The sequence below is a fragment of the Salvelinus fontinalis genome, chromosome 37 (genome assembly GCF_029448725.1).
Source record: "Salvelinus fontinalis isolate EN_2023a chromosome 37, ASM2944872v1, whole genome shotgun sequence".
In the NCBI taxonomy this organism is placed as follows: Eukaryota; Metazoa; Chordata; class Actinopteri; order Salmoniformes; family Salmonidae; genus Salvelinus; species Salvelinus fontinalis.
The window spans coordinates 7,903,828-7,922,069 of NC_074701.1; the positions used below are offsets into that span (position 1 = coordinate 7,903,828).

The 18,242-nt window shown below is 42.9% G+C and overlaps 1 protein-coding gene across 1 annotated transcript in view; it reads right to left on the reverse strand.

Moving 5' to 3' along the window:
- Positions 1 to 2,550: 2,550 nt before the first annotated feature.
- Positions 2,551 to 18,242, reverse strand: part of rassf4a (Ras association domain family member 4a) — a 90,767-nt gene continuing 75,075 nt past the window's right edge. The window contains exons 4-11 of the mRNA XM_055901805.1: positions 14,547 to 14,662; positions 14,387 to 14,469; positions 10,913 to 11,076; positions 10,257 to 10,358; positions 10,104 to 10,155; positions 9,877 to 9,998; positions 7,468 to 7,565; positions 2,551 to 2,946 (exon numbers count right to left, since the gene is read on the reverse strand). Of these exons, the coding sequence (XP_055757780.1) occupies positions 2,877 to 2,946; positions 7,468 to 7,565; positions 9,877 to 9,998; positions 10,104 to 10,155; positions 10,257 to 10,358; positions 10,913 to 11,076; positions 14,387 to 14,469; positions 14,547 to 14,662 (807 nt within the window). The 3' untranslated portion in view covers positions 2,551 to 2,876. The remainder of the gene's footprint in view (positions 2,947 to 7,467; positions 7,566 to 9,876; positions 9,999 to 10,103; positions 10,156 to 10,256; positions 10,359 to 10,912; positions 11,077 to 14,386; positions 14,470 to 14,546; positions 14,663 to 18,242) is intronic.

The following is an 18,242-nucleotide window of genomic DNA, read 5'->3' on the forward strand; positions in this document are numbered from 1 at the left end:
CCTGTACCACCTCCTCTCGCTCCCTACTTGCCTCCCTCCTTTCTGTCCTTGCCTCCCCCCAGATCTGTTCCCCCTTCCTTCCATCCCTAGAAGGTGCTCCCTCCCCATCTCCCTCTTGGATGTAACTACCAGTGCTCATCTAGTGACCTCTTGGCACACCTGATCCTGGTATTGCAAAATATACATAATACATGAACAGAAGCAGCCAAGTTAACTATAGTGCATAGCCAAGTTGAGGATGCATTAGAATGTAATGTAAATATCTATACAATTCCCATCTACAATTTATAGAAATCCTATAGGAGGAAAAAAAACATTGAAATCGCATAGCATCCTACAGAACAAACAATTAGAATCCATTAGAAAAATCTATCAGAATTTGGAACCAGTCCTTTTGGACTTCTATAGGATTCTATTCTATAGGATTTCATATACAAGAATCAATGTCATTGGCTGGAGTCTAGTGTGGTGGTCTAAGCTCCGTACTCTGGCCCATAACGTATATGCCCTCTCTGCGATGTGGTTCGAGCCTTGGCTCAGCTGACTGTGTGTAACCTTAACCACTTTCTGTACCCCTCTCTATATCGGTCTCCTGATCTGTACTTACATCTTTTTTTTTTTTTTACCCTAGTCAAAAAATCCTATGGGATTCCAATTAAAACATCTTATTAGAATCCAAAAGAAAATCCTATCAGATTTTGGAACCAGTCCTATTCTAGATACAATCCTATAGGGTAGGTTCTATCTTTGTAGCTGTGCCATTATAGAATCTGTGACAGAATGGGAAGCGCCATTGAGGCTATCTCCATTTGAAATAAATACTTTTTCTTCTTCATTTGCCGATTGCTCCCAACTCATAGGAATCTCACCCAGTTGACAACTTTCAAATGGTGGAAGCCCTCAATGGCAATGTCCATGTTGAAACTGGTTAAATCCATGATGAGTCATCTATCTCTATGATAACAGGAACAATTCCTGCATGTGGGAATTTCTGCATCTGCAGGAACACCTCTTTATACTACTGTTGGTCCATTTTTAAGCCAGGAGTCGGGAGCCCTCCAGTACAGTAGGTTGCAGTAATGCACCATAACGCTGGATGTTAACCGCCAATAAATCCTACAGAAGAAGAAGAGGCGGTGGCAACGACAGTAGCAGATAGAACAAGGAGCAGTTAAGGTTAGTTATAAGTATCTTTGATGGTAGCTAGGACAGGGGCGAAGGACAGATTTTGGGCCGAGTAAAACCTTGTGGACAGATTTATTTCTCTCTCAGACTGTCAATGGGGTCAGGAGAAGTGTGACGATAATTCCGATACATCAGGCCTATCGCGCAGTCATCAATAATTAAATGTGTCTTGTTGATTTCTGACTACTCTACTTTCTCCAAACACTGAATATGGTGACAGTATGTGGATTCTTCTATTCACTATATTCTATTATATTCTTCAAATACAACGTCAATTTGGCACCAGACCACACTACTGTTTAATACTAAATGCAGAAATAAATGCATAATCACAATATGTAGCAAAATAATACATTACTGTAATTTTCAGTGAAGTGCTTTTTCACCAGATCCACTATAACAGGGGGGCAGTGTGAAATCTGAAACAGAATGTGATCTCGCAAGATAAGGATGGTTGAACAAGGGTGCTGATCAGCTACACTAGAGTAAACCCTGCAGCTTCCTTGAGCTGCCGCTGCTAAATATGACAACACTTTTTTTGATTTTCTGTCTTTTGTCGTGTCTCCATTGTGATGAACCATTGAAAAGGGAATCCAAATAGTCATATTTTTTAAACTGTATATAATTGCAAACTAAAAGTCTCCTGTCTTTTTTACATACAGTGAAATGCTTTGTGTTGGTGTGTGTGGTAATATCTACTATACCCACCCACCTGCTATATAACCCTGATGGGCTAGCCATTACTTTCTCTCTAACACACACACACACACACTGGTTGGCAGGAGTGCAAGTCCTATTAGAGTTACAGTGTTTATTAGAACAGAATGGAACAAAACCTCTAACCTCTCTGATGAGAGAGACATACATTCTGTAAACGGTCTGTTCTGATTCAACTACTGAAACAGAATAAAGGACTGGCGTGACCAACTCTCTCTCTCTCACACACACAAACACACACACAGGTGGAGAGGGTCACTCACTCTTAGAACAATACTAACTCTGCTTCAGTCACCCTGGAAACAACTCTACCCCTTTCTGTGGGAGAACAATGAGGTGTGTGTTTGTGTGTGTTTTATCTGTGTGGGGAAATACAGTATGGGTTGATCAGGTCTGCTAACCCTGCAGAAACCTGTAGCACAGTTATGTAAACACAAGTTTAGGTTTCCAACTCTGGTGCTGGAGATGTGTGTTAGACGTGCAGGGCTGGAAAAAAGCCTGCACGTCCTGTAGCTCTCTTATAAATCTGTCACAGTGGCTAAATCAGAAATCGGCCTTGACAGAAATGTTGCCTTTCGAAGAATGCTCAGTTTTAGAAGACCTTGACCTCGAAGACACACAGAAATCAGTATTTGACCAAAGACGGTAAACAACAAGATCAACGGAATATATTCAATCATAGACAATACAGTAGCAGAAAAGTTACAAATTCTATGAATACAGTTAATTTGCAAAGTGACAAACATTGATGCAAGATATGGCAGTATTGCATTCTTATTGCTGTTTAAATGACATTCCCTACTGTAGAAAGCTTCCAACATGTCTGTAGTTTTCATTACTAGAAAAAGCTATACATGCTATGGTTCAACTGTAGTAGTACAAGAAGAAAGGTCTCAGTGCTCAAACAATCTGCTTGACTTCCTCTCACTGTAACAGTGTAATGGTCCTGTGAACACGCACGCGCGCACACACACTTAGACTCGGTCAGTAGTGTCAGTGATGCCCTCCAGCTGCTGTCGAATCATGGACTTCAGTGCGCTGTACCTATGGACACACACACACACACACACACACACACACACACACACACACACACACACACACACACACACACACACACACACACACACACACACACACACACACACACACACACACACACACACACACACACACACACACACACACACACACACACGGTATGGGGGTGAATGGTCGTGGCCTTATTACACTTTGACAAAAACTGATTTTCTGTTTATATTCGCCTAAAGGCATCTACAAATAAAAGCTTATTGGTTGCGTACAGAGTTTAGCAGATGTTATAGCGGGTGCAGCGAATTGCATGTGTTACTAGCTCCTGTGTTACAATTCAGTAAAAATGTCAAACAAGTACACAAATAATAATCAAAAACTAGAATCAAGAAATAACAAATGTCAGGACGAATCCAGTTGAAAACCCAACACTGAACCAGTTATCCAAAATGCAATCTATGCGAATATACACCAAAAATACCTACTAAGATCGATGTGTACAGCAGTATAAATATTACAGTGAGCTATGTCAAGAATCCAGTATATAAATACACGGTGTGTATAAACAGTGTGACAAAAATGTAATTATGTACAGTGGTAGATATTTTATAATGAGCTATGTGAAGAATACAGTATTTTAATAGGAATCCAGTATATAATCCAGTATATAAATAAGAATACAGTATATAAATATGGGACCCTGAGTGGCGCAGCGGTCAAAGGCACTGCATCTCAGTGCTCTAGGCGTCACTACAGACACCATGGTTCAATTCCAGGCTGTATAACAACCGGCCGTGATTGGGAGTCCCATAGGGCGACAGACACAATTGGCCCAGCGTCACCCGGATTTGGCCGGTGTAGGCCGCCATTGTAAATAAGAATTTGTTCTTAACTGACTTGCCTAGTTAAATAAAGGTTCAATAAATGTTTTGATAATAATAATAATAATAAATATGCAGTGTGTATAAACAAACAAAAATGCAATTATGTACAGTAGTGAAATATATTAGAATAAAGTCTCATTCATGGGACAGCAGCGTTGGCTGTGTGTGTTTGTGTATGGGCGTGTGTGTGTGTGTCTACGGAGACTGCATGTGTATAAGGTGTCTGTGTGTAAGTGAGTCTCATACTACTTACTACTCTCACTAACTACAGGATGGCTGTTCAGCTGTCTGATGGCCGGACTCTCTCCCTCCCTCTCTCTTTGTCTCTCTCTACCGCACCTGCTGTCTGAACCGCTGAATGCTCGGCTATGAAAAGCCAGCTGACATTTACTCCTGAGGTGCTGACCTGTTGCACCCTCTACAACCACTCTGATTATTAGTTGATCATGTTCGTCATCTATGAATGTTTGAACATCTTAAAAAAAGGTATTTCTTTATTTCACCTTTATTTAACCAGGTAGGCCAGTTGAGAAAAAGTTCTAATTTACAACTGCGACCTGGCCAAGAAAAAGCAAAGCAGAACGACAAAAACAACAACACAGAGTTACACATTGGATAAACAAAAGTACAGTCAATAACACAATAGAAAATCTGTGTACAGTGTGTGCAAATGAAGTAAGGAGGTAAGGCAATAAATAGTAATTACAATTTAGCAATTTACACTGGAGTGATATATGTGCAGATGAGGATGTGAAAGTAGAAATACTGGTGTGAAAAAGAGCAGAAAAACTAAAACAAATATGGGGATGAGGTAGGTAGTTGGTTGGATGTGCTATTTACAGATGGGCTGTGTACAGCTGCAGCGATCGGTAAGCTGCTCTGACAGCTGATGCTTAAAGTTGGTGAGGGAGATATAATTCTCCAACTTCAAAGATATTTGCAATTCGTTCCAGTCATTGGCAGCAGAGAACTGGAAGGAAATGCGGCCAAAGGAAGTGTTGGCTATGGGGATGACCAGTGAAATACACCTGCTGGAGCGCGTGCTACGGGTGGGTGTTGCTATGGTGACCAGTGAGCTGAGATAAGGCGGAGCTATACCTAGCAAAGACTTATAGATGACCTGGAGCCAATGGGTTTGGCAACGAATATGTAGCGAGGACCAGCCAACGAGAGCATACAGGTCGCAGTGGTGGGTAGTATATGGGGCTTTGGTGACAAAACGACTGGCACTGTGATAGACTGCATCCAATTTGCTGAGTAGAGTGTTGGAGGCTATTTTGTAAATGACATCGCTGAAGTCAAAGATTGGTAGGATAGTCAGTTTTACTAGGGTAAGTTTGGCAGCATGAGTGAAGGAGGCTTTGTTGCAAAATAGGAAGCTAATTCCTGATTTGACTTTGGATTGGAGATGCTTAATATGAGTGGAAGGAGAGTTTACAGTCTAGTCAGACACCTAGGCATTTATAGTTGTCCACATATTCTAAGTCAGAACCATCCAGAGTAGTGATGCTAGTCGGGCGGGCAGGTGCGGGCAGCAATCGGTTGAAGAGCATGCATTTAGTTTTACTAGCGTTTAAGAGCAGTTGGAGGCCACGGAAGGAGTGTTGTATGATGTTGAAGCTTGTTTAGAGGTTTGTTATCACAGTGTCCAAAGAAGGGCCAGATGTATACAGAATGGTGTAGTCTGCGTAGAGGTGAATCAAAGAATCACCAGCAGCAAGAGCGACATCATTGATATATAGAGAGAAAAGAGTCGGCCTGAGAATTGAACCCTGTGGCTCCCCCATAGAGACTGATAGAGGTCCGGACAACAGGCCATCCGATTTGACACACTGAACTCTGTCTGCAAAGTAGTTTGTGAACCAGGCGAGGTAGTCATTAGAGAAACCAAGGCTGTTGAGTCTGCCGATAAGAATACGGTGATTGACAGAGTCGAAAGCATTGGCCAGGTCGATGAAGACGGCTGCACAGTACTGTCTTTTATCGATGGCGATTATGATATCGTTTAGGACATTGAGCATGGCTGAGGTGCACCCATGACCAGCTCGGAAACCAGATTGCATAGTGGAGAAGGTGTGGTGGGAATCGAAATGGTCGGTGATCTGTTTGTTCACTTGGCTTTCGAAGACTTTAGAAAGGCAGGGCAGGATGGATATAGGTCTATAACAGTTTGGGTCTAGAGTGTCTCCCTCTTTGAAGAGGCCGCTTTCCAATCTTTAGGAATCTCAGACGATACAAAAGAGAGGTTGAACAGACTAGTAATAGGGGTTGCAACAATGGCAGTGGATAATTTTAGGAAGAGAGGGTCCAGTTTGTCTTGCCCAGCTGATTTGTAGGGATCCAGATTTTGCAGCTCTTTCAGAACATCCAGACAACAGAGCTGTCTGGATTTGGGTGAAGGAGAAGCCGGGGGGGGCTTGGGACAGTTGATGCGGGGGGTGCAGAGCTGTTGGCCGGGGTTGGGGTAGCCAGGTGGCAAGCATGGCCAGCCGTAGAGAAATGCTTATTGAAATTCTTGATTATCGTGGATTTATCAGTGGTGACAGTGTTTCCTAGTCTCAGTGCAGTGGGCAGCTGGACTTTACAGTGTCCCAAAACCTTTTGGAATTAGTGCTGCAGGATGCAAATTCCTGTTTAAAAAAGCTAGCCTTAGCTTTCCTAACTGACTGTGTGTATTTGTTCCTGACTTTCCTGAAAAGTTGTATAACGCGGAGACTTTTCGATGCTAGTGCAGAACGCCACAGGGTGTTTTTGTGCTGGTCAAGGGCAGTTTTCCCAGCTTGCTCTTTGGGGATTTAAGCTGGGTTTCTGTATAAGCACTTTGTGACATCTGCTGATGTAAAAAGGGCTTTAGAAATAAATTGTATTGATTGGCTTTATAAATACATTTGATTGATTGGCTTTATAAATACATTGTATTGATTGGCTTTATAAATACATTGTATTGATTGGCTTTATAAATACATTGTATTGATTGGCTTTATAAATACATTGTATTGATTGGCTTTATAAATACATTGTATTGATTGGCTTTATAAATACATTGTATTGATTGGCTTTATAAATACATTGTATTGATTGGCTTTATAAATACATTGTATTGATTGGCTTTATAAATACATTTGATTGATTGAAGCTACAGACAGGATTACATAAGCATTTTAGTCATTTAGTAGAGTCGCTTATCCAAAGCCACCAACAGCAGTGAGTGTAGACATTTTTCATACTGGTCTCCCTCGGGAAACGAACCCACAACCCTGCATTGCAAGTGCCATACCTTACCAACTGAACCACAGAGATGGTGTGTGTGTGTGTGTGTGTGTGTGTGTGTGTGTGTGTGTGCGTGTGTGTGTGTTTGCGTGTGTGTGTGTGTGTGCGTGTAGGAGGAGCAAGCGCTGGTCGTCGAGGGGTTGTTGAATATCTATCAAGTTCTGAATACTGCAGCTAGCCATTGCGTCACGTTCTGCAATGTTTACTTCCTTTGAATGAAAGTCACAACATAAATTGTGTTGTACAGGAGTTTTTGCACAGTTCAGAATTGTTTTGCGAGAGTAAATGTTGCTCAAGAACACTAAAAACACGTAAAACACGTAAAAACCACCCAAACCCCTTAAGTAAAGTTATGTGTTGTGAAGAGTGACATACTTACTTTCTGGTCAGTTTAGAAATCTCCCTCTCCTCTTCCTCTTTCAGTTTCTCTACAAAGCTATCCAGGACTGGCATCTCAAAATTAATGTACTGCGCCACCTGGGGAGAAACAGAAGTATTGTCATATAAGAACTGCAATATTTTCTCATAACATGAAGTAGGCCTATCATTTTATTACATGTGAGTAGAAGAAGCCAAAACGAGAGTAGAATGGTTGGACTCTTGCACACTATGCACTTGCAAATAAACATTTATCAAAGTACAAATGTTCTGTCAAGAACACTTTAAAGTTTTACTACAGTGGTCACACAGAGGGTCACCACAGAGTGTTCCTTGGTAGTCTCAAACAAATCTAGTTTGAAACAAAAGTATACACCTCACACACATAGTTATGGGATAAAAAAGGAAGACACTTCTACCATGTCAGATATAGAGTTCCAATGTATTACATTTTGAGTTTGCATCCCAAAATTACACTTTATATAAACTCAGCAAAATAAGAAACGTCCTTTTTTCAGGACCCCGGTCTGTCAAAGATAATTCAGAAAAATCCAAATAACTTCACAGATTTTCATTGTAAAGGGTTGAAACACTGTTTCCCATGCTTGTTCAATGAACCATAAACAATTAATGAACATGCACCTGTGAAACGGTCGTCAAGACACTAACAGCTTACAGACGGTAGGCAATTAAGGTCACAGTTATGAAAACTTAGGACACTAAATAGGCCTATCTACTGACTCTGAAAAACACCAAAATAAATTGCAATGTCCGTACTGTGAGACACCTAAGACAGCGATACTGGGACACGGGACGAACAGCTGATCGCCCTCGCAGTGGCAGACCATATGCAACAACACCTGCACAGGATCGTTACATCCGAACATCACACCTGCGGGACAGGTACAGGATGGCAGCAACAACTGCCCGAGTTACACCAGGAATGCACAATCCCTCCATCAGTGCTCAGACTGTCCGCAATAGGCTGAGAGAGGCTGGACTGAGGGCTTGTAGGCCTGTTGTAAAAAAGTGCTCAAAAAGTGTTCTTATCTGACGAGTCGCGGTTTTGTCTCACCAGGGGTGATGGTCGGATTCACGTTTATCGTCGAAGGAATGAGCGTTACCCCGAGGCCTGTACTCTGGAGCGCAATTTGGAGGTGGAGGGTCCGTCATGTTCTGGGGCAGTGTGTCACAGCATCATCGGACTGAGCTTGTTGTCATTGCAGGCAATCTCAACACTGTGCGTTACAGGGAAGACATCCTCCTCCCTCATGTGGTACTCTTCCTGCAGGCTCAACCTGACATGACCCTCAAGCATGACAATACCACCAGCCATACTGCTCGTTCTGTGCGTGATTTCCTGCAAGACAGGAATGTCAGTGTTCTGCCATGGCCAGCGAAAAGCCAAGATCTCAATCTCATTGAGCACATCTGGGACCTGTTGGATCGGAGGGTGAGGGCTAAGGCCATTCCCCCCCAGAAATGTCAGGGAACTTGCAGGTGCCTTGGTGGAAGAGTAGGGTAACATTTCACAGCAAGAACTGTGAGATGTTAGAAATATTGTGCAGTCCATGAGGAGGAGATGCACTGCAGTACTTAATGTAGCTGGTGGCCACACCAGATACTGACTGTTACTTTTGATTTCGACCCCCCTTTGTTCAGGGACACATTATTCCATCTCTGTTAGTCACATGTCTTTGTAACTTGTTCAGCTTGTTTCAGTTTTTGAACCTTGTTCTGTTCATACAAATATTTACACATGTTAAGTTTGCTGAAAATAAATGCCGTTGACAGTGAGAGGACGTTTCTTTTTTTGCTGAGTTTACAGAACATAAGACTGAAATATAACAAAACCGCTTGACATAGAAACACCGGAGTCTCTGAAATAATAACAACAGAGTTTCTGGTTTTTGAAATAATGTTGATTAATGATCAAATTATGAAAAATATGAATAACATTCCACCTATGAGGCCACTAGGGCATTTGACTGCAGGAAAGAGCTACTACATGTTTATTTGCAAGTCCACACGGTGCGCCAGAGTCCCATTAAGCTGAAGATAAACACAATGCAGCCACATAACTATGATGACCCAGCTGTATAGGAAAAACAACAACAGCAGTATTTACCTTTGAGCCTAACATTACGCTGAACAGAAGGATCTATTCGCGGTCAACAATACTGTAGCAGCTGCAATAACAGTCTGCAATTAAACAGCTACTGCCCCAATTGTTAATACAGTCCTTACAGGGAAGTCTATCGTCAGCATTCCATTAGATCAAATACCACTGATTATGTCACTGGGATATTGCTATGGGTCTGTATTTGGAGGGCCACCACAACATGGAGGTCCAACCTCTTAGAATACACATACAGTGTGAAAGAGAGATAGGGAGAGAGTGCAGGCTCACGTCATGTGTGACCTCCTCCCCTAGATCCGTCTCCATAATAAAGATCTTGGAGATCTTTTCACAGGGTCCATGAAGCACACGGTACACCAGAGGATACTCACTGTCCTTCAATGGGGTTCTCTCTGCAACACACACACACCCGTACGCACACACATAAATATACTATTCCATACATACCCACGCATAAACGCACACACGGCACAAAAGAACGAGATGTGATCACTTACCACCAGACTCATGGACCATGTAGAGAACAAACTCATCTGCTTTATTCTCCACCTGGAGACACAGACAAGTCAGAAACATGACAATCACATCTGAGAAACTAGTGTGTGTGTGTATTGTGTGAGTGTGTGCTAAAATGTGTGTGTAGAACTCACTCTGAACTTTTGTAGCAGCAGGTTGAGGACCTGTAGTGTTGTCATGGAGCTGTTGACTCGGACGTTAGTGACCGACCCGAACGCTGGAGTAAATACTGATGTCTGGAGAGAACACATGCATGAGTGCACACACACACACACACACACACACACACACACACACACACACACACACACACACACACACACACACACACACACACACACACACACACACACACACACACACACACACACACACACACACACACACACACACACACACACACACACACACACACACACAGCAAATATATACAGTGAAAAGGGCAGTGGGCCCAAAACTGATCTTTGAGGAACAATATAAATTACATTTACATTTCAGTAATTTAGCAGACTCTGTTATCCAGAGAGAATTACGTGCAGTTAGTGCATTCAACTAAAGGCAACTAGGTGAGACCTCCACGTATCACAAGTCATAGTCAGTTAAAAAACGCAGAAATAAAGCAGATATCAGAAAAATCAAGAAACTTTTTGAAGAGGTAGGGTTTTCCAGATATTTTCTGAAAAAGGGCATGTAAAAACTTTGGAGTCATCAGTAAGCACAGCTATGTGTGTGTGTGTGTGTGTGTGTGTGTGTGTGTGTGTGTGTGTGTGTGTAGATATGCATGTGTTACCTTGTGGTTATAGAAGTGTCCATTGATGGAGAATCTGTGTGAGCGTAGGTGCTGCAAGTCAGAGTGTGCGTGTGTCTTTGACCTTCTGGTGACCCCCATGAAGGAGGCATCACTCCTGGTCCGCAGCAGCTGGGGGACCTCCTCGTCGTCCTCCTCTAGACTACCTGAGGGAGAGAACAAAGCATTAGAACTTCCTCTTCTTTCTGCTCCTCCTCCTTACCCTCATCATCCTCCTCCCCTCATACTCCAACTCAAAAGTCATGTTTATACAGTGGCTGTACAGGCCGTAATACTTTTAGTGTATTTATAGATATGTACAGGACCTTCGGAAAGTATTCAGACCCCTTGACTTTTTCCACATTTGTTACGTTACAGCCTTATTCTAAAATTGATTAAATAAATGTTTTTCCACAACAATCTACACACAATACCCCATAATGACAAAGCAAAACGGGTTTTTAGAAATGTTTGCAATTTATTTATTTTTTAAATAACAGAAATAGCATATTTACATAAGTATTCAGACCCTTTGCTATGAGACTCAAAATTGAGCTTAGGTGCTGCCTGTTTACCTATACAGTATAAAGTCCCACAGTTGACAGCACATGTCAGAGCAAAACCCAAGCCTTGAGGTTGAAGGAATTGTCCGTAGAGCTCTGGGACAGATCTGGGCAGGGGTAACAAAACATTTCTGCAGGTCCCCAAGAACACAGTGGCCACCATACCCAAGAAGACTCAAGGCTGTAATCGTTGCTACAGGTGCTTCAACAAAGTACAGAGTAAAGGGTTTGAATACTTATGTAAATGTGATATATTCTATTCAAAAAAACAGTTTTTGATTTGTCATTATAGGGTATTGTGTGTAGATTGATATGGGGAAAAAACGATTTAGTCAATTTCAGAAAAAGGCTGTAACGTGGAAAATGTCAAATGTGTAAAAAGACAACGAGTCTGAATACAATCCAAAGCTCAAATATTTATCGTGGAAAAAATACGATATATGTACGTATTAATAACAGTTTCCTAATCAATGCTATTTTTTTCAAGTGGGTATCCCCTCCCAGCTGGAAGTGCACATGGCAGCATATCTACAGCTGTAATCCCTGCTCAGGTGTCTCTGTGTTTGTCTGCACATGTACTGTAGGAGGTGGGTATACTGAAGATTTAATTATAGAGTAATACGACAGGTGACAGGATTGATTACACGTGTGTGTGTGTGTGTGTGTGTGTGTGTGTGTGTGTGTGTGTGTGTGTTGACTGTCTGGATGTCGGCCCACCACCTCAAGCTTAACCTCGACCAGATGGAGTTGCTCTTCCTCCCGGGAAGGCCTGCCCACTCAAAGACCTCTCCATCACGGTTGATAACTCCACAGTGTCCCCCTCCCAGAGTGCAAAGAAACTTGGCGTGACCCTGGACAAAACCCTGGCATGACCCTGGACAAAACCCTGTCGTTCTCTGTAAACATCAAAGCAGTGACTCCCTCCTGCAGGTTAATGCCCAGAGTACGACCCTACCTCACATAATAAGCGGCGTAGGTCCTAATCCAGGCACTTGTCATCTCCCGTCTGGAATGCTGCAGCTCACTGTTGGCTGGGCTCCCTGCTTGTGCCATCAAACCCCTGCAACTTATCCAGAACGCTGCAGCCCAGCTGGTTTTCAACCTTCCAAAGTTTTCCCATGTCACACGCTCCTCCGCACCTTCCAATGGCTTCCAGTCAAAGCTCGCATCCCTACAAAACCATTGTACTTGCCTATGGTGCGGCAAGAGGAGCTGTCCCTCCTTACCATCAGGCTATGCTCAAAACCTACACCCCAACCCGATCACTCTGTTCTGCCACCTCTGGTCTCTTGGCCCTCCCACCCCAGCGGGGGGGTCAGCTCCCGCTCAGCCCAGTCCAAGCTCTTTTCTGTCCGGGCACCCCAATGGTGGAACCAGCTTCCCCCTGAAGCTAGGACAGCAGAGTCCCTGCCCATCTTCCGAAAACATCTGAAACCCTGCCTCTTCAAAGAGTATCTTAAATAATCCCACAGCAAGCCCCACCACACAAAAAAAAGACTCACTGTTGACTTATTGTATTTGTTGTTGCTCTGACTGCTGATAACTACTTATTGAGGACAAACGTACTTATGACTGTGACATGTGGTTGTCTGACTTAGCTACACTACGTGACCAAAAGTATGTGGACACCTGCTAGTCGAACATCTCATTCCAAAATCATGGGTATTAATATGGAGTTGGTCCTCCTTTGCTGCTATAACAGCCTCCACTCTTCTGGGAAGGCTTTCCACTAGATGTTGGAACATTGCTGCGGGGACTTGCTTCCATTTAGCCACAAGAGCATCAGCAAGGTCGGGAGCTGATGTTGGGCGATTAGGCCTGGCTCGCAGTCAGTGTTCCAATTCATCCCAAAGGTGTTCGATGGGGTTGAGGTCAGGGCTCTGTGCAGGCCAGTCAAGTTCTTCCACACCGATCTCGACAAACCATTTTTGTATGGACCTCACTTTGTGCACGGGGGTATTGTCATGCTGAAACAGGAAATGGCCTTCTCCAAATTGTTGCCACAAAGTTGGAAGCACAGAAGCATCTAGAATGTAATTGTATGCTGTAGCATTAAGATTTCCCTTCACTTGAACTAAGGGGCCTAGCCCAAACCATGAAAAACAGACCCAGACCATTATTCCTCCTCCACCAAACTTTACAGTTGGCACTATGCATTTGGGCAGGTAACATTCTACTGGCATTCGCCAAACCCAGATTCGTTCGTCGGACTGCCAGATGGTGATGAGTGATTCATCACTCCAGAGAATGTGTTTCCACTGCTCCAGAGTCCAATGGCGGCGAGCTTTACACCACTCCAGCCGACTCTTGCCATTGCACTTGGTGATCATAGGCTTGTGTGCAGCTGCTCGGCCATGGAAACCCCTTTCATGAAGCTCCCGACGAACAGTTCTTGTGCTGACATAGCTTCCGGAGGCAGTTTGGAACTCGGTAGTAAGTGTTGAAAGCAAGAACAGATGATTTTTACGCACTACGTGCTTCAGCACTCGGCAGTCCTGCTCTGCGAGCTTGTGTGGCCTATCACTTAGTGGCTGAGCCGTTGTTTCTCCTTCACAATAACAGCACTTACAGTTGAACGGGGCAGCTCTAGCAGGGAAGAAATGTGACAAACTGACTTGTTGGAAAGGTGGCATCCTATGACGGTGCCACGCTGAAAGTCACTGGGCTCTTCAGTAAGGCCATTCTACAGCCAATGTTTGTCTATGGAGATTGCATAGCTTGGTGCTCGATTTTATACACCTGTCAGCAACGGGTGTGGCTGAAATAGCCGAATCCACTAATTTGAAGCGGTGTCCACATACTTTTGTATAAAGTGTATCTTAAGATGAATGCACTAACTGTAAGTCGCTCTGAAGAAGAGCGTCTGCTAAATGACTAAAATGTAAAATGTCTGTCTGTTCGTGTGTGTACTTACTGGTCAAGGCAGGGTCAGTAGTTCTGTCGAGTATGTTGTTGTTTGATTCTGTCTGCTTCGCAAGAACCTGGGATCTCTCATTCCTACAAACAAAAATTATTGATATAACTGATTGGCACTCACGTAGGCTTAGTGCATTTGTGTGTGTGTGTGTGTGTACCTGTTGACTCCTCCGTAGTGGAGTCTCTCGTTGTCATCGTGCATCTGCAGTCTGATTGGTCGCCGCAGACCCCAGTAGATATTCAATAACCCCTCGACGACCAGCGCTTGCTCCTCCTACACACACACACACACACACACACACACACACACACACACACACACACACACACACACACACACACACACACACACACGGTGTGTCTGTATAAAACGCGCTGCCTCATGCTCTGCTCATACTCTCACTCAATCACACACGGTCGTGTGGCCGGTCACACACTTGCTCTTCGGACCAGCTATAGGTCTGTCAGTCTCAGAGTGGATTTTTACTGTCAGTGCAGCAAGCAGAGATTGTAATGCACTTCATCACAGGTGAGCTCATCTCCAATATCGTTGCTCAAATCTTCAGCTAGGTCTAAAATTTGAGGATATGGTACTTTTACCACTGGTCAAATGTTATTTTGTTTAGACAGAAAATGTAGCTGGTTTAAAGTATAATTGCTTTATCTGGCTTTAAGTATTATTAATTAAAAAATATATATAATTTATATGTGCACAAAATATTTTTGGGGATTCCCTTTATACCATATTGACACAGTAGTATAAAAGGTGGGATGTCACCATAGAAAATTCCAAAGATCCTACTATCCATGTGGGTTTTCCAACATACGTAGATGTTGGAATATAGAACGGTAATGGTAATGGTAATAGTAAGGAAAAAGACACACGTGAGTCCTCGCGACTCATTGATACTATCATTCCTCTAATTTAGTAATTGTCTTACAAACACAACACACAGATCTCTAACCCTCCTCTCTCTCCTCTGTAATATGAAGCATATATGGCTGCTTCTGCCCCTCACCTCCCCACCATCACTGAGACCTTGGAGGTCCCGGCCCACCAAGCACAGTAATTCTCTCAGTCTCCATCCCAGTGCTCCCAGTCCCTGAGGGGTTTATAACCAGTATCCAAGCCCTGGCCAGACCAGTGGCGCACCCTAGCTGTGGCCCCGTAAGGCTCCAGAGGATGGCTGTTCTCCAAGTCCCAGATGAAACACTCTGTCTCAGCTTCGCTGCCCCGCGCCATCCGGACTAGAACCACCAGCCCCATCACCCCCACAGGCCAAGCCCTAGAGCAGCAATCAGGCATGCAGGCTGGGGAGGGAGAGGGAATGTGCGGGTAGAGACCCCATGGAATGGCTGTATGGACAAATACACACACAAACAAAGACTAGGGGCTCTATTCAATCAGGTCCGCTTTAGCCGACATTGCTTGCTCCCTTGCTTTGGTGGTGTTGGAGGTGCAACTGCGTTAGAGCTGTCAAATCTACAAGTGACTCCTGGCATTATACCTAAAGTGCACATTGCTATTTGCTGCACTGAGTCACAATAAGAGAATTCACATGCAGCCTTGTCCTCAAGTTTGAACACTGGAATGTGAGATGTAATCTAAACCTCGATTAGGCTGATCTACTGTATATATCAACGAATTGGCGAGGGCACTAAAACAGTCTGCAGCACTGAAGTCAAATGTATATTGTTTGCTGATGCTGGTGCTGGTGCTTCTGTCCTCAACCAAGCAGGGCCTACAGCATCACCTAGATCTTCTGCAGAGATTCTGTCAGACCAGGGCCCCGACAGTAAATCTCAGTAAAACAAAGATAAATCGGGAAAAAAGGTAGTTACCAAGACCATAAAAACAAATTGAATCTAGACACTGTTGCCCCAGAGCACACTATACTTACCTCGGCCTAAACATCAGCACCACAGGTAACTTTCACAAAGCTGTGAACGATCTGAGAGACAACGCAAGAAGGGCCTTCTACGCCAACAAAAGGAACATAAAATTCGACATCCCAAATAGGATCTGGCTAAAAATACTTGAATCAGTTATAGAACCCTTTGCCATTTATGGTTCTGAGGTCTGGGGTCCGCTCACCAACCAAGAATTCACATGGGACAAACACCAAATTGAGATTAAATCTGCAAAAACATCCTCCGTGTATAACGTAAAACGGCAGCAGAATTAGGCCGATACCAGAAAAGAGCCGTTAAATTCTACAACCACCTAAAAGGAAGCGATTCCCAAACCTCCATAACAAACCATCACCTACAGAGAGATAAACCTAGAGAAGAGTCCCCTTAGCAAGCTGGTCTTGGGGCTCTGTTCAAATACAAACAGACCCCACCGGTCTAAATCTGCAAAAATGCCTACAAATCTGTTTTTGCTTTGTCATTATGGGGTATTGTGTGTAGATTGATGTTGGAAAAAAACATTTCATACATTTTAGAATAAGGCTGTAACGTAACAAAATGTGGAAAAAGTCAAGGGGTCTCAATACTTTGTGAATGCACTGTAAATCCTCATTATTTCCTAAGATGGCCATACCAAGGATCATTTAGCTATTTTATTTAGAATTTTATGACCCCTGTTGGTACAAAAAATATATATTTACACACACACTACCGGTCAAAAGTTTTAGAACACCTACTCATTCAAGGGTTTTTCTCTATTTTTTTTTACTATTTTCTACATTGTAGAATAATAGTGAAGACATCAACAACAACAAAAAATAACACATATGGAATCATGTAGTAACCAAAAAAGTGTTAAACAAATCAAAATAGATTTTATATTTGAGATTCTTCAAATAGCCACCTGAGATTCTTCAAATAGCCACCTTTGCCTTGATGACAGCTTTGCACACTTGGCATTCTCTCAACCAGCTTCATATGCATTTCAACAGGTGTGCCTTCTTAAAGGTTAATTTGTGGAATACGTTTCCTTCTTAATGTGTTTGAGCCAATCAGTTGTGTTGTGACAAGGTAGGGGTAGTATACAGAAGATAGCCATATTTAGTAAAATACCAAGTCCATATCATGGCAAGAATAGCTCAAATAAGCAAAGAGAAATGCCAGTCCATCATTACTTTAAGACATGAAGGTCAGTCAACACGGACATTTTCAAGAACTTTGAAAGTTTCTTCAATTGCAGTTTCAAAAATCAACAAGCGTTATGATGAAACTGGCTCTCATGAGGACCGTGTCATGACTTTCCCTCTTGAGTGATGATCATAGGTGCCAGATCAGCCCCCCCCCCCCCCCTCCCACCAGAGTTGTATGAATTAACTGCCGGGTTGTTTAATACCTTGCAGGAACTCTCTTCCACTCTGCAGAAATAGAAGTTGAAAATTCCTTTGTTACAACACAGAGATTTTGTAGTACTGTAACATCCAAGATTGGATAATGAAACAATATTTCTGTAATCTAAACATTTGGAATGGTTTGTGGCTATTTAAAGAATAATCATGTCCAACGTTTATTGTTTTGTGATATCATGAAAGACATTGTAATGTAAACATTGTAACTTTAACCTTTTACGGGGGCAGCCCGACACCGGTACACTTATGACAACATCCAACTCAAAGTGCAGGGCGCGAAATACAAAATCTATTTTTTTTAAATATTTAACTTTCACACATTAACAAGTCCAAGACACCAGATGAAAGGTGCACATCTTGTGAATCAAGCCAACATGTCCGATTTTTAAAATGTTTTACAGGGAAGACAAAATATGTAAATCTATTAGCTAACCACGTTAGCAAAAGACACAACTTTTTCTAACTCCATCAGTTTCTTACTCCATCAGGTGCTATCACAAATTCGACCAAATAAAGATATAAATAGCCACTAACCAA